General features: G+C 32.3%; 1 protein-coding gene across 5 annotated transcripts in view; it reads left to right on the top strand.

Moving 5' to 3' along the window:
- The window catches only part of LOC118187672 (cyclic AMP response element-binding protein A-like), a 339,383-nt gene extending 326,533 nt beyond the window's left edge, over window positions 1-12,850 (top strand). For all 5 annotated transcript variants that reach the window (XM_085809268.1, XM_085809269.1, XM_085809270.1 and 2 more), the window contains exons 4-11: window positions 1,541-1,812; window positions 1,963-2,106; window positions 2,523-2,581; window positions 2,750-2,818; window positions 2,938-3,037; window positions 4,263-4,326; window positions 6,219-6,266; window positions 9,432-12,850. In XM_085809268.1, the coding sequence (XP_085665394.1) occupies window positions 1,541-1,812; window positions 1,963-2,106; window positions 2,523-2,581; window positions 2,750-2,818; window positions 2,938-3,037; window positions 4,263-4,326; window positions 6,219-6,232 (722 nt within the window). In that variant the 3' untranslated portion in view covers window positions 6,233-6,266; window positions 9,432-12,850. The remainder of the gene's footprint in view (window positions 1-1,540; window positions 1,813-1,962; window positions 2,107-2,522; window positions 2,582-2,749; window positions 2,819-2,937; window positions 3,038-4,262; window positions 4,327-6,218; window positions 6,267-9,431) is intronic.
- The last annotated feature ends 4,101 nt before the right edge of the window (window positions 12,851-16,951 follow it).

Here is a 16,951-nt window from a genome sequence, read left to right as displayed (position 1 = left end):
TGTGCATTTTGCGGTGGATGCATGGGAATCGATTACGTCAAATGTCATCTCAAACTTATTTATAAAGCTGGATTTTCTGCTGCCGATTGAAGGGGAATACGACCTTGACGTTTAAGAAACTGACTGAAAACCATTACAAAATCGAATGAGTTTCAGTTCAGTTCTACCAAGTTAATAAATGTGGACAATGGCGTTATGTCGTGCGAAATTTTATTACTGGAAGATGAATGTCGTCAAGATATCGAAAATTTGAAAGTGAAAGCGAAATTAAAGAACCAGGAAATATCCCTTCTTATGTAGAGAAAATAAACACTATAAAAATATTTCGCCATTTCATAGAAATCAAAGAAAATTTTAAGACATCTGGAATGCTATCATTACCAATTTATTGAAAAGAGGAGGAAACAGTTAGCTATGCATAATTTTTACAATAGGAGTTATTGAATAAAAGTTTTAAATAATGAAAAATTTGATGAAAAACTTGCTAAAAATATATAAAAATTGCCGGTAGGCAGTTCCATTTTGCATATTTAAATAACATTTAAGAAATAAATTTTAATATAGTTTAGTTGAAAGTAATTTAAATAATTAAAATTTAAAACGGTAATTTAATAGAAAATGAAATGTTATATTAATTTATTTAAATTCAATTAAAAAAGAAAATAAGTGGATTTTAATTTCAGAGCATTGGTTATAAGATTAATATTGCAGTAGTAAGCTGTTTTGTGAATGATTACAGTTTTGGAAAAATGTTCCCATTTGAATTTTTTTTATTTGGGCCTTTTCAGACTTTTTTAAACGGGCTCTGCTGTTTGTGTGTATGCATATTTACAATATATATACTGCAGTTTAACTTAGTTTTCCTTAGGCAGAAAGGAAATAGTTGTCACATACGAATTTTTTGAAGTAGATAAAACATCTGCTAAAAAAAATGGAAGAAATGTCTTTCGGCAACAGATACCTATTGCCTTCAAAATGATTCTGTGTTTTGGCGTAGCAGTTTTCTTAAATTTCAGCCTTTACGATAAGTGTTGCTATAATTTGTTTGTATTGCATATCCTATTATCAACTTTCAAGAAAAGTCATTATGGTCAGCGTTAACCCTTTTGCTGTCTAGTGCCTTCCTAAATTATATAGATTTTGTTGCTCGATGCAGCACTTGCGCCGACTGTGGTGCGATCCTCGTGCTCATAGTGACCCTGGTGGACTCATAGACCCTGGTGTGTTTTATCTTACATCAGTCTTCAGAGGTACTGAAAAATTAATCTAAGCTTTCTAGCATATTGCCATTGAAAAGGTACTTGATTTAAGTTAAAAAGTTAACATTCGCATTTAACTCTATTAAGATGAAAAAAAAAATCCTTAAATTTTTTAACTTATTTTAAGTAATCTTCCACAATTAATTTAGGTTTGTTTGAACATTTTACTATCTTGTATGCAGAGTAAGAGGGGGTATCTCCCTTTTTGTACTCTTTTTATCAGTGTTTCTCTTAAATATGTATAAAATATCTCTAATTTCTCCTATGACTGTTATTTGCAGCAAGCGGTTTTCCACTTCCACCCACACCACCTTCCTGTAATGGTAGCGATTCTGATGGGAGTTTGTCTCCTGTTCATGGAGGCTCCTCTCACCTCCCTTCATCACCCCCAGCTCTTCTCTGCTCTTCACCACCTTCAACTTCATCGACATCAACGACCCAGTCCACCGGACATGTGGGACGCAAGTCCCATGCCAAGGTTGTTTTGCCCATAACATCAACAACGTCCAAGCATTCTAGCAACAGCCAAGCAGCTCTCATCAGCAGTCAGCCAGTGAGTTTGAAGCAAATTTGCTTGCAAATTTTAGAAACATATACTACTGTTCTTGTTATATTGGATATTTAGCGAATTCGATGATCTTGAGAAAGCGAATTAAAATACATATTTATTTACTTATGCAAGTTTTTCTTTTTTAAATTTTAGAAAGGAGCAACTGGAGTTTTGCTTCTTACCGATGAAGAAAAAAGAACTTTGCTCGCCGAAGGCTATCCCATTCCTCAACGGTTACCACTCACAAAAGCTGAAGAGCGGTCATTGAAGAAGATAAGGAGAAAAATTAAAAATAAGGTTATAACGCATGTAACTTTTATTTTCCTTTCTAAATAAACTCAAAACAGAGTATTCTTTTACTATGGAAACAAATCAAAATGCGGAAGTAAAATTTTAAATAGTACTTTATTTTCTGTAAAACTATTGTTTTGGAGGATGTATGCATTGAAAAAAAAAATCTCAAAAGAACTAAAATATAATTAATTTTTATTTCTGAGCTTCAATATTTAACACACAAAGTCTTGGTATGTAATTTAAGCATTTAGTATTGAAACTAATGCTGTAGTCAAAGAATTATTTACTATTTGCTTTGAATTAAGATATGCTTTCTTTTTAAATTCTTTAATGCCATCAAATAATATTAAAGTTTATATGAACCAATAAGCAGTTTTTTATCAGCATGCAAATTTTGAATTTAGAATTTTTGTACCTAGATATCTGCTCAGGAAAGTAGAAGAAAGAAAAAGGAATATATGGATGCCCTAGAAAAAAAGTAAGCACAAGGTTTCTGCTAGATATACATTTTTTACGGCATTTTTAGATAGTTTTCTGCCTAGGGTTATAGCAGAAGCTTAATTTTTAAGATACAGCTTTGGTAAATCTAGTATTTTCCCGATTTACTTTTTTGTTTACATTTTGGATTTTTCAATATTTCTTCTAGAGTCGAAATCCTCTCTAGTGAAAACAACGAATATAAAAAGAAATTAGATTCATTGGAAGGGAGCAATAAGTAAGATATGCTAAATTTAATGCTTGTAAATTTGGTTAATATAATATTTTTGCTGTATAAGTTTCTTTAGTTTTTAATCACTTTTGAAATATTAAAGAACATATTTAAATTTCTTACAGGTCTCTTTTATCTCAATTACAACATTTGCAAGCCATTTTGAGTGATATGCCCAGCAAAAGGAGTCGTAATGTGGGCACACAAACATTTCCTAGTTCATCAGTATGTACATATTATTCATAATTATTATTTATTAAAAACTTTGGCAGAATTTATATTTAGAAAATAATTATTGTCTACATAAAATTACTAAAAAATACTTTAGAATGCCCTTAAATTAATCGGTAAGGAAGGTCTATACTGAAGCCACATTATTCTAAGTTTCTTACATGTGAGATCAATGATCCTGATTAATTTGGACAGACCTTCCCTAAAGACTGTCGGTTATTCCTGCCCTCCGAGGTTAATTCTTTTTAAGTAAGGCTATGGCAATCCGGAGGTACTCTAGCCCTTCAAGGGATAGTTTACTTGATAAGACGAGCTTCACAATCCCAGAGCCTTGGTGATCTTTCCATTTTCCCTTTCCCCTTCCTCATAGCTTTTATTTTTTCCCTTAAGGTTTTCCTCTTCAGAGGCTGGGCTTTGTCATGAGAAGTTGTTCCATCTCTTGTCTCTAGGCTGGAATGTCGAGAAAACTGTCTACTCGTTAACTGTACATGCAGACCAGTAAGGCTGGAAAGGAGGGTTCTGGTAGTTGAAGGGCGAGATACTCTCTCTCTCTCTCTCTCCAACACACTGCTTTGGCCTCTGCTTCAGCTAAAGGGGAAGCATCTAGTAGTTCTCCTGACTGGTGTCAATCTGCTGGTCTCCTGAATTAGTGTGGGTGGCTTGGTAATAAGCAATCGGAATTTCCTGTGTTCGGGAAAGCTGAGTGCATAGAGCTTCTGTAACCGTAACACTAGGATTTATCTGAGCTAATGAAGACGTCTGGTACTGCTCTATGACGTCATGAAAACCACTTTTTTAATTCAAAAATTAAACCTTCACGTATAGGGGAGCTAGACAACTAGTATAGAGGAGACTATCCCTGCTCTATCGACGGAAATTAATTTCGACCAGTATGATACCCATCTCCAAATTTAATCCGACCGCAAAGGGTTAATTAATATATGAAAGTTAAAATTTTACCAAATGGAATGTTTGAAAATATTACTTGGCTCTATTGTGAGCCATTTGAAAATTAAATTTTTAAAGCCCTCCTTAAGTACTGAAATAACCACAGATTTTTTTTTTTTTTTTTTTCAATTATGGGCTTTATTTTATGAAATGTCGTAACTGTGTAGGTATATGTTTGAAAACATTAACACTGTGCATTTGCATTATGCATATGAATATTTATATGAGAAAGCTATCAAAGAATTATATTAATATATTTTGAACTTTATAGTCTTCAAGGCAGAATGATTCCAGTACATCTGAGATGTCAACAGAAGTTGTAGAAGTTATTGATGGTAAGTAAAACTTGTATAAAAAGAAATCAAAATGCAAGTAACTACAGCTGTTAGTTTTTAACCATGTTAAGTGCCAAGCCCGTTTTGTGTTTTTTTTTTTTTCGTTTACCCACAATAACCAATTTTGTCCACATGCTGGTAGCCCAAGATCTGTATAAAATTTAATAGAAGAATGTGATTTTTTACATAGTATATCATCAGTTAATATTGACTGATGCTGCCAAGCTGAAAAGTATACTGTCAGCCGTCAGTGACTGACATGATGCTTAACGTGTTAGGAAGTTATATGTGAACCTGAAATATCTTCTTATTTCATTTCTATAAAATTAAAAACTATTAGGAGAAAGAATGTTTGTGGCCATATTAGTTAAATAATTCAAAAAGTTATTTTACTTGCATTACAGACTTTTTAATCATCTGGAGCCATGTGTTTCAAATGCTCCTGAAATTTCACAAGAAATGTTCTTTTTAAATATGTAGTATCTTTACTGATATTTTTTAAAAAATGGCATAAAATTATAATACAATTTTGTCTAACACTGGTACATGAAAATGCTTTAAAAATATAATGCAGTGAAAATGCAAGTTCTGAAACTTTTAGCATGAATTTTAAACAAACTTTGTACACTGTAATAAGCAGGATCTTAGCATGTGACCGAAAAGAAATAGCAAAATTAGAAAATTTATGTTATGAAATGGATGTTGAATAAGAATAAATATTATATTATCTCCAGAGTATTCGACATAATTTCACCTAGGTGAACTTATTGACCACTAAATATAGCAAATTCTTCTTCCAGCTGTTATCATCTGAACATCTTAATATTATGACCCTGTCTGGATTAGATACATCTATGAATAAAATCGGGTACGAAGTCTTGTATGCAATCCCGCACAGCTTTTGTGGAACTAAAAAAAAATATTTTACCTGTAGAAATGCTTGCTAAAAGTATTTCTCGAGCATTTGAAAATTAGTACTGAGTTACACACGCCATCCATATTTGCATATTCTGTACATCATTCTTTAAAGATAAGAACAAACAAACAATAAAAATGACAAAAAAAAAAAAAAAAAACTCAGCATCTTTTTAGAAAGAGTTTAAACCAGGTTAAACCTTTCTGTAAATATGGTTCTGTTAATCTAGTCTTAATTACTTGAGGTAAAGAATGTAGCATCTGCCAGTGGAAAAAGATGCTTTCATGAAGATGCTATTTCAAAAAGATACTTTTTTTTATGGGAAACTAACCCATATTTATAAATATTAGTGGACTCATTGTAACTGCATCAATAGTTAAAAACATTGCAAGATGGTTTGAACATACCCTCCCTTTCTCAAAGTTTTTAAATAATCTGTAGGCTCTGTAGCTCAAACCTGCACACACTGCTCACGTTTTGTCAGTGAGATGCTGTTAATTTCAGCTTGTTCTTATAAGTTCTTCAGTTTGAAATATCTAAACTGTTCATAATTTTAAGCATGGTTGATTGTTTTGCAGCTTGAAGATGTCTATTTCCTAGTCTCAGCTTAAATAACTGTTACTTCAGGGAGGTTTTAGATGCATTAGTCATATAATTTATTCAGATATTACTGATAAGATATAATACATTTTTCATACCATGATTTCCGTTTTACTTGCCAGTCAATATATTTTTTAGAAATATTTAGAGAAAATCAAATTTATGCATTACAAGTATTGTCTGTGCATCAAAATAAAATAAAGATTCTGTGTCTATATTTTACATGCTTTGAGTACTTAACTAATTCTTCTGGTAGTTCATGTAATTCATTAATATGTGGGTATGTTCAGAACCCTTAAAAACGTTTTATATAAATTGTAAATTGCATGCCTATATATTTAGATGGAATGTCTTGATTTTTTTCCTATTTTTTTAGCCAAAGGAAGGTAGCAACATTGCCCTGAGGAAGTTCACATACATTCCGGTAAGTGTTTAGAAATGATTTAAACAAAGGTTGAATGTAAATCAAACTATTAGTTTTGTAATTTATTACTTCCCAGCATTCATGTCTTTTTCAAAATATAGTATTCTGACATTATTCAAAATATAGTTTATTGATATTAAGTCATTAACCCTATCACTAATTTTAATATCTTCTTTTTAAAATCAATGAGTTATTTTTAATGAGGAGCATAAGCTCAAAAAGAAACTTGAGAAGTATTACTAATGTTTAAATGCAGCCATGTATAAAATTCATTGGTATACTTATTGGTTATCCCGTCTAACATTTTTGTCTAGATCATTTTTTGGCTCGAACGTATATTTTGGCGACAAAACATCATCAGTAACATTTGAGTAAAACTTATCTGCTTCTTATTAATAATATTTTTGTCTAAAAAAAGGACTATCCCCACATGACAGTCATTTGCATTTTTCCACTGATCAGTATAACAATTTCACTTGCTAATTTTTTCAAATTTCAGCAGCTGAAAAATTAATATTATGAGCAACAGCTTAAAAAATTCGCCGTGGACGGCTAGCTGGTGATAAACGGTCAAGGGTTACCAAAATCTCGTTACTAATGCTTTGCTGCCGAATTGTTGGCAGCAAAATATTATTGCCAAGAAAATGTGAGCTCGGATAACCGATAAGTACCAGTTCTTTAAAGTTAAGGTTATGTAGAATAAAATGCTTGTCAGTTGTGGAAATTCTTGAATTAGTAATAATGTTTGTAAAATATTTGATATGGCTGGTGCTAGGCATTTTTCTGCTGAGCGCAATTTTTGCGAGTCCTAAACACTACTGCTCAGGGCCTCCCTAAACTCTATAAATTTGGCCTACCTTAAATTTTCTTTCTCAATACTTTTCTAAATTCAAATAATTTTTCTGCTCCTTAATTCTGCTGCCCATAATATCATGTTTATAAAGTTCAGAACAAATAATGTTGTGCAGAAGTAGATTAACCTTTAAGCAAAATAAGCATATACTAGGGCACCAAGGAAAGGGGGCACCACAGAAATGTCTTAGGTATTCAGGATAAGGGGCTCTACAAAATTTCTTACTGCTACTTTAAACATGAAATGTATGGTGCTAAACAAAGAGTAAGAGAAGAAGCATGAAGGAAAAAAAAAGGTGTAAATACAAGTGAGGGCACTGAAATTTTTAAAGTGTTTCCTCTTAACCCCTTCTCGCCGACTGTCATGTATACGTGCCAGCAACGAACACACTTTTCTACCGGCCGACACGCAGGCATGCCAGAGGATTGTTCCGTTCTCTACCGACTGTCATGTATTTGTGCCAGTACTTTAAAACGTTTTTCAAACTATAATTTCTGCCACAAGATGGCACTGTATGTCCATATGGTTTCAGATACATGTAAATTAGACCTTCTACTCGAAATGAGAGAAGCATGACTCACATACACGTGTTTTTGATTATATAAACAAACGGGAAAATAAATGTTTCCGAATGGCGTGATTTATGACGTCTCTTTAAATCGCACTTTATTTGCACGTGGTAGTTGTTTACTGTAAGTAGAGAAGTTTTATTTGCTCTAAAGCGTTGGGTATTTCGGTTTGCAGTTCAGTTTTAAGAAAATAATTAGATCTTGTTAGACGTGAATTCTTTGTTTTTACCGTTGCAATGTCGAAGCATTGAAAATGTTTAACAGAGCATGAAATAGCAGAAATGATGCAAAATATTTCAGATATTGATTCTGAAATTCTGATATTCTGATATTGATTCTGAAAGATTAACTGAAAGACATTTTCCAAAACTTTGTTCAGAAGAGACTGATAAGAAAATGAGACGACGATGCTTCGTTTGTTCACATTCCCGGAAAAATCCTCCAAAACGGCAAATGAGTTATTACGAGTGCAAGGAATGTAACGTAGGACTGTGTGTAGATCTCTGTTTTCAAATTTTTCATACGAAAAGAGAATTTTAAGTAATATATTTAATTTTCAGATGTATAATGTTAAAATTCATAAAATGGTGAGTAATTAAAATAAAATGTGTAAAATGCATTTAAACAAGAAATAAGGTAATTAAAGTATATATATAAAAATATCTATAAAGCATAAGCCGTTTAAATACTCTATAGAGCATTATTAAACAATGTGTTGATACTTCGGAAATTTCATGGATTTGTTGAAAATTTCATGAATTATTATATTAGTACCTGTGTGAAATATATAGTTAAGAAAATGTATTCTGCAGCTACCTTCCTCTTAACCGCCTGCATAATCATATTCTTCACATTATTATTACATTAACTTACAACTGTTTCCTCCCCAAAATTTATTTGCCCTTTAACAACTTATTAAGGTTTTCAGATTCAGTGAAATAGTATTTTGAGTTTCATTTTTACTTCCTTGTCCGAAGTAAAGGAAATATAATTGCGAAGAATTTCCGGTGTTATATTTCAACCGAAATACCCATTTTCCCTAATCCACTGGAACGATTTCTTTTGCATGACATCAGTATGTACAGTCAGAATGAAGGACTTTTCCAAAACAGATTGTAAAATGGATTCAAAATTGATTTTTTTCAAGTTCTTCTCCTTGTATATTTATTACACACACACACCCACACACCCACATGCTTACTCGTCTTAAAAAGTCCTTCCCCAGCTTTTATTTTTGCAATCGTTGGTCATAATCACATTATTCCACTTTCAGAAGTGTTTTATTATGATGAAAATATTCATGTTGGGGCAATACCAAATTTAAAATAAATTTTCAACAAACAACAAAATCTACCTTTTAATGCTGTCTCCTGGTTCCTATACTTATGTCTCGAAAAGTTTCATATTTGTTATGAAAAAAATGAGTAGTTATAAGTTTGACTACAGTGCAACAAAAATTAACCTGGATATTTAATTTCAAACTTTGCAATTTTTGATGTCATTTTCAACTTACTGTGAGCAATCCGTTAATTAAGTTAAAATAGTTCAAGAAAAATGTAAATGAAGTGCAGCAAAAAGTGTGTATAATTTAATAGGTTGTACAATGATGTTGTGGTGCCAACATTAGATATTTAAATAAATAAAAAAACTTTGTGTATTTCTTTTTACATAAAAGTTTCAAACTGAGTAAATTTTGTAACTAAGGTCTTGATACTTAATTCTCATTCTTGCATTGCTTTTTAGGAAAATGGAGTGTTCTGAAGCATAGCCAGTCCTCCATGCTTATGAATAAGTGGATTGCTGTCCTTTTCTGATAATTTTTGTCTCCTGTATCATCCACTACAGCCAGAGCCTGCTTTTTCTTTCACCTGTTCTCCCATCTTTAAATTTATGAGAAAAATGTATTTTGTCTCATTGTACCTAATGCATTTGTGTGGACAAGGCTTCAGAAACAGAACTCTGCTGACTATTCTAACTTGTCGCCAAATTCTTTTAAGAGTGTTGTTTCTTAGTTAAGTAATGTAATGTATTTTTGATAAATTCATTCAGTAACATACTGAAGTGGCTTTTTTGCCTTCATCAGTGCATTTGTGTTTTAAAACCAATTCTGTTCTATTGAAAAATAGTAAACATGTTGGTTTATTTCGTTACATTTCAGACTAACGCAGTCGGTTTTTATAATGCAGAAAAATTTAAATAACTTCATTATTAATTTTTACAGTGTATGAAATAATATTTTACAAATGATCAATATTTCAGGATTAACTCAGTTTAATTATTTAAAGCATAATGTTGAACTGTTGGATAAAATTCAGTTTCATATGAATAAATTTTGTGAAACGTGAAAAACCATTAAGAATTTTTGAATATTGAATTTTCAGTTAGAATACTAGCTGCTAGAATTTGATTATTTGTCAAAAGTTAAATATAATTTTCATTAGTTAAAATCACTAAATTTTTAAGTTTAATAGCCAGGTTTGTACAGAAAGTAATATTCTTATACACAACTTTTTAAAGATGGATGGATATTTAGATATTTTAATAACAGAAACTCAACTAGAATAATAATTTTGTGTGCATATATTTACAAGTGAATCAAGTGGTAACAAGATAAATGTTTTAATAAATGAGCTGATAAAGAGACTAATTGAATTTTAGCATAATAGCAAGTTTCTTTAAATTCCAGTTCAGTAAAGGAATAAAACTGAATGTGGAAAAGGAAAAGGCTGTAATTTATATTTAATAAATTAGATTGGTAGAAGTTTAAATGTGACAATATTACTAACTTATAATAGTAATTTCAACAGCATGTTAAACTACTACAGCATCTCTTAATAAAGTTATGTAGTTTTCACAACATTCACTACAAAACTGTATTTTTGCTTTAATATTTACGTGATGTGAATCTAAAACATTACATATTTTAAAGCATGACGAATTAATTGATGATGTCTAAAAACTTTAATAACCAAAGGGAGATATATTAATTTTTAGTCGTTTTAGAGTTTCTAGTAAATTATATAGTATGTTATATAAAGTGTTTTATTTGCACTGAATTATTGCAATCGGGGTTGTGATATAAAGTAATCTTCATAAATTAACTATCTTTTTGCTGATATTGAAGTAGTTAGATGGAGTGCCAAACTCATCCTGTCAGATACTTCTAAAACTTCATGGACTTCTTATCATTTGCATACTGTCAAAATTTTATTTTTAACACAGCTTTCTAACTTCATATAAAGTTCAAAGAACATATCTACACATTTTTGAAAAATTTCCAACAGACCTTCAGTTCAGATTTCAAAATTGAATATTCTAACAGTATTAAAATTTTAAACAGTATTCATACTACATAAAATTAATTTTTAAAACCACTAACTAGCATTTCTCTTATACCACATGGGAAAATTCAAAATATGTCTAATTTTAATTTTTTGAACATAAGTGCATTCATGTTAATTTCATGATATTAAGTTATTGAAAAAACAATCCTAAGCAAGGTACAAAAATTTGTATAACTCCATTGTAAAAATGTCTGGAAGTGTAACATATCAGCCTCTCCCTTAAAAGTAAAAGATTAATGCATTTTTGCTTTATGTAATTGCTGTACTTTTACATTGGTTATCTTTTAATAATAAAGATAAAAGCTAGTTTACAAAATGTTTTTCTTTATCATTATATAATTTGAAATGTGTTTTTGAATTCAGTCTTTGTGCATTGTACATATCATACTATAAACATATTTTCCATTTGTATGACCAATTTCACTGCGTTTGAAGAAAAGTACTTATGTTTGTAAAATGGCCGTGCCTTAATATGGCCCATATTTACTGAGCAACTAGTCTATATGCACTAATTTTTATATATATGTTAGCTTAATGGTAAGGGTTGACGTGTTATTTACTGGGTCGATATTTCTAGGTCGTAATTTATGTGCAATGTTTTTCTTAATGTAGCTTCTTGTAATTATGAGAGAACTATACACATTTACTTTGATGAACATTTTCTCTGAGCTCTGGCTTCAAAAGAAGTGTTGATTGCATTAATAGCATTATAATACTCTATATCCTTTTTATAGGAAATAAATACTATTTGAAGCATTTATTTGGCTTATTAATATTGAAGTATCTTGTATCATATTTAATTAAATCGATAATTTTTTAAAATCGGGTACTATATCTAATATATACTAAGATCAACACTTCAGAGGATCCTGAGAGAGAAAAAAATATTTTTGACACTAGTTCCATCTCCTAAAGTTTTATTTTTGGGCAATATATTTAAATGTTGAAAAATTGTCACTGTCCTTTTTGTGACATGTTATATTTAAATGATATATGTAATATAAAAAAGATAGATAAATATCTGTGTTTTAAATTCATTCTATACTCATTGGTCATTAAAGAATATCTTTTTTTCATTTCATATGGAACATATATTATCTACATTGTTATATATATTTTAAGTTCCTGATATTCAGCACACAATGAAAGATATTCATTAGTGTTCTAGAGAAAGTTTATGGTGATTCACTTAAATTATAAACATGTTATTTAATCTTTTGTTAGAATGCATAGTATTTATGAGTATTACTGAGACAGTTAGAAACTTTAAATTAGGATAATGTGAAATCTGTGACGGAATTTCGTGGGATTTTTATTTATTGGAATTAATTGTTGAAAGTGAATGCATCCCTGATCATTCTCTGGACACTTGATGGTGTAGATATTTTATTTATTGGTTGTAAATTCAGATTTATTGTTCATGAGTTTCACTAATTTATTGCTATAGTTTCCATATGAGAAGTATATCCATGAGAAGAAAAACGTTTCGGTTCTCAGTGATTCAGAATTGGAAATGTAAAATTTATGTTGTTAATGAAATTTTATATTTTATAAAATATATAATTTAAAAGTAATTATAAAAATGGAGAGCATATTGATTTTCTTTTGAGATATAAATATTACTGTGACATTCGTCTTTGGTATGCTTCTGTACAAATGTTTTGTAAAATAAAGTAAAATAATGTAGCTATTGGTGCTGATATTATCGTATAAATAAAAATAAATGCTTGAAATAAGGGAATTTGCTTTCTTCTTTCTCTTATGAAATTGTCTGCGAGATTAAATATTAATATATAAATAAATGTTTTTGCAGCTTTATGTTGGTTATGGGTATTTTTATTGCTTTCGTGTAATATATTATTCCACCTTAAATCCAATAAAATTTCTTAAAATCACATGGAATATTTTTAAACAAGAGAAGCCTAACTTCTCTAGCTTTTTAAACAAGAGAAGCTCTATTAAAACTGTAAGTTGAGCATATTTCATACGCATTGATCATAAAATTATTTTTTGATGGGAAACTAATATTTAATTTTTGTATTTGCAAAGAAAATTGTAATATTTGTATGCTGCCTCCTGAAACTCTAATATAACATGTTATTAGTATTAGGAGCAGTGTGATGGGATTCATAAAATAAATAATTTTTTTCTGAGATTCCATTATAATTTTGCAAACTAGAATAATTCGAAACTCTGACGTCTGTGTTCTGGTATTTCTATATTAATCTGTTAAATAAGCATTTGTTCAAATAAGTTAATTTATAACATCGTGTTGATGCACTTCAAAACATCCATAATTTTTTTAAGCATAGTTGTTTTTAAAATTACTTTATCATAATACTACGATCAATTTTCAACATAATTAAATATGTGCAATCTGAGATTTTGTAATTAAACAATACTTTAGCAGAAGTAAATTTTCCCAAGACTGGATCTATACAATCTGTGTAGACCAAGAGAGAAATCCAGATGTTCCAAATGGCTCTGCACGGTAAACAAGAGACGGAAGAAAATGTACTTATGCACGGCATAATACCGTAATTTCTCGCATTTTATGCCCTATTTTTTTAACTAATTTTATCTTGCGAAAATCGTGAGGAGAAAATTATGCGAGTAATTTAATTTGCGAAGAACATGGTTACAGGAATATAAATGAGAAGTAATCATCGATAAGCTAGGGGAAGTATTACAATATTATTTTTCAAAAGAAACCTACATTCCAATAAGAATCCATAGTAGTCCGGCTCACTTACCTTGTAAAGGCCCAGGGGCATCTCACAAAAATGAGTCTTGACCGCGGTTTCAAAAAGGGACACTGAAGGAACGAAGGAGAAGGTAGGCGAACAAAAAACCCGGATTTCAAATGATCAATCACATCAGCAGTAGATATAAGTATAATGAGCTGGAATGTCAATAACAGAAATAAACTGAAATCACCTGTTTGAAAAACTTCTGGAGGGCGAGAACACTTGCCACCTGTTTGAGGTAGCTTAACAAAGAATCTGCTCCAAATACGTTTCAAATAATAAATGCAAGGGAAAATAAAATGTGTGAAGTGCTAATACAAAAATGCAAATTGAATACATTGAATAAAAATAGAGAGAATGCGATTTACCAATAAACTAGCCTCGAGAGGGGAAATCTTATACGGAATAGTTAATTGAAAATAGGACATGGGGTATCAAAATGATAGCGGTTTAAGAGTCTGAGCTTAACCTTTAACTACTGTGACTTAACTTTTAACTGCTGTGAGCGGTCTGTCAGACCGCGCGACATTTTCTATTAAATGCTTCCACCTCTTAGAATAAATAATGGGTACTGCCATTCTTAGTACCTTCCTAAAACAGTTGTCCAAGGTCACATACCATGTTGCGTTTGGCTAGCTCTATTTCTTTTATTTTTTTTTTTTAATTTCCCCCACTCAGCGGTCTGTGGGACCGATCACAGCAGATACGATTCAAATTTCGGCCGATAAAGTTAATTTTTCGTTGTTACATATTTCACTTCTTTATAAATATTCTTGAAATTGCTTCAAATGCGTGCAAGAAACGTTCTATATATCTTACCCAAGACCAATTTTAATAAATAGTTCGAAATTGGTCTAATTTAGAGTTCTCTGATGAAAGTTCCCATGATGAAATTATTGAGAGCGACCACGACACAAATTCAGAAATATATGCCGATGGAAATGAAAATCCATGTTCTTCTGCAAGAGATTTTTTTATTGTAAAAAATGAATTCAAATAGTCTATTCAAGTGCCCAACAAGGGTGTTTGAACTCGTAGTCACAATATTATTCTTCGTTCAATCTATACAATTGCTCGTAGAACCCGACGTTGGCCTATGGCAGTATTCTTCACAAGCATGGATATATACTGGTGTGCAAAAAGTTAAGGACGAAGTCGAAAAATTAGCATATCAGCTGAACGAAGAGGCAGAGCTGACAGAAAGACTAATTAGGAGATTAAGTAAGGTGATGTACGGTAGCACATGCGCAGATATGCAGGTAGACGTAATGGGGGAGTGTCTGAGTAGTATAAAGCATGTTGTCGGTGTAAGATCAGTATTTCTGGCAAAGAGATTGCACGCCGTATAGCAGTTAAAATCACACCGAGTTGCTGCCTCAGCGAGAAATGGCGAATAATCAATTTGTTAGACGACATCTGGATGCTTTTACCCGAGGTCGAATCATTGGGAAGTTGGAGGAAGGCCGCAGTGTGACAAGTGTGGCTGCAGAGTTCGGAATTGCTCACAGCATCGTTTCACGACTTTGGAGACAATTTCAAACTACAGGAACAGCTATCCGGGGGGTTAGTAGTGGTCGTCCACGAGGAACCACACCCGCAGATGACCAGTATATTGCCTTACAGGCCAGAAGAAACAGACGGCAGACAGCGGGAGAAATCGCTAGACACACGACGCAGGCGACTAGACGACCGATATCGCGTTTTACCGTGGCCAGAAGACTGCACGGTGGTGGTATGTTTGCACGACGCCCTGTACGGTGTGTACCTCTAACGCCTGCCCATCGGAGAAGGCGTTCTCTGTGGTAACGGGAACACCGGAATTGGAGAGACAATGAATGGATACGAGTACTCTTTACAGATGAGTGCAGATTCAGTCTGAGTAGCGATTCTCATCGCATACTCATCTGGAGAGAGCGGGGAAGCCGCAATCATCCCTCGGACATCATTGAAAGGGAAAGGTATGGAGGTGGCGGTGTTCTCGTTTGGGGAGGCATCATGCTTGGTAGTTATACAAACCTTCACATCTTCGACGCAGGTTCATTCAACGGGACCCGTTATTGTAACGAGATTCTTCTTCCATATGTGCGTCTTTTTAGAGGCGCTATGTGTCCGCAGTTCCTTTTCATGGACGACAATGCACCATGTCATCGCACAGTAGCTGCCGAACAGCTCTTAGAGAGTGAGGATCTTGAACGTATGGATTGGCCGGCATGATCTCCAGATCTCAATCCCATCGAGCATGTATGGGATTTTCTAGGCAGACGCTTGGCAGCTCGTACCTTACCACCAGTAACGATTCCGGAGCTTCGATTGGCGCTGCAAGACGAATGGGCAGCAATGCCTCAACAACTCATTGACACCCTCATTCTCAGCATGGGCAGACGCTGTGAAACTTGCCTAGCAGTCAGGGGAGATCATATCCCCTATTAAAGACCGGATGTTTCTTGCTGGACACCCATCACAGGGATGTTTCGGCCTTCAGTCGCATGCTACTTTTTCAATAAAGCTCCATGCTACTTTTTCAATAAAGCTTCTTTTTATCCCTCTGATTTCTCTTTTAGTAAGTGTTGCTTACATTACTCATGTCCTTACGGTATTAATGTATTAAATGTCCTTACGGTATTGGGGATCTTACGATATTAAATGTGTTGATTTGGAAAGCTTTTGTACAAAGTTATATTGAAAAAAACCGTCTCGTCCTTAATTTTTGCACACCAGTGTATGTGCAATGAATGCATTCGTATTAATTGAATCTTATACCATTGGCTCCGAAAATGAAGTGAAAAGATTTCACTAGCAATTCAGTTGGTGCAGTCTCATGTAAAACGGAGGATAACTTCATCATTTTTACCTAAAGAACTCAAACTTACAATAAGAAGAGTTTTCGGAATTAGTGATGATAAAGGAAACATTGCGATCGAAGACGATAAATTAGATAAAAAAAAAAAAAAGAAGAACGTGCTATATTTGTTCACCGAGCCCCCCCCAAAAAAAAAAAAAAAAAAAAAAAAGGAAAACAGCTTACAAATGTATAGAATGCAAAGATTCAGTGTGTCTACAATGCAGTAGAAAAGTATGTATAAAATGCAGCTCGAATTACAATTTTTAAAGTAAAAATTAATTTTCTATATTCTTATTAAAGCATTCTTATCGCAAATTTTAATGTAAAATA

The sequence above is a fragment of the Stegodyphus dumicola genome, chromosome X2 (assembly GCF_044657685.1).
Source record: "Stegodyphus dumicola isolate Sdum_Otavi_A_Nest chromosome X2, ASM4465768v1".
NCBI lineage: Eukaryota > Metazoa > Arthropoda > Arachnida > Araneae > Eresidae > Stegodyphus > Stegodyphus dumicola.
The sequence above is the reverse complement of the archived record's forward strand: the minus strand, read 5'-3'. Positions and strand labels throughout refer to the sequence as shown.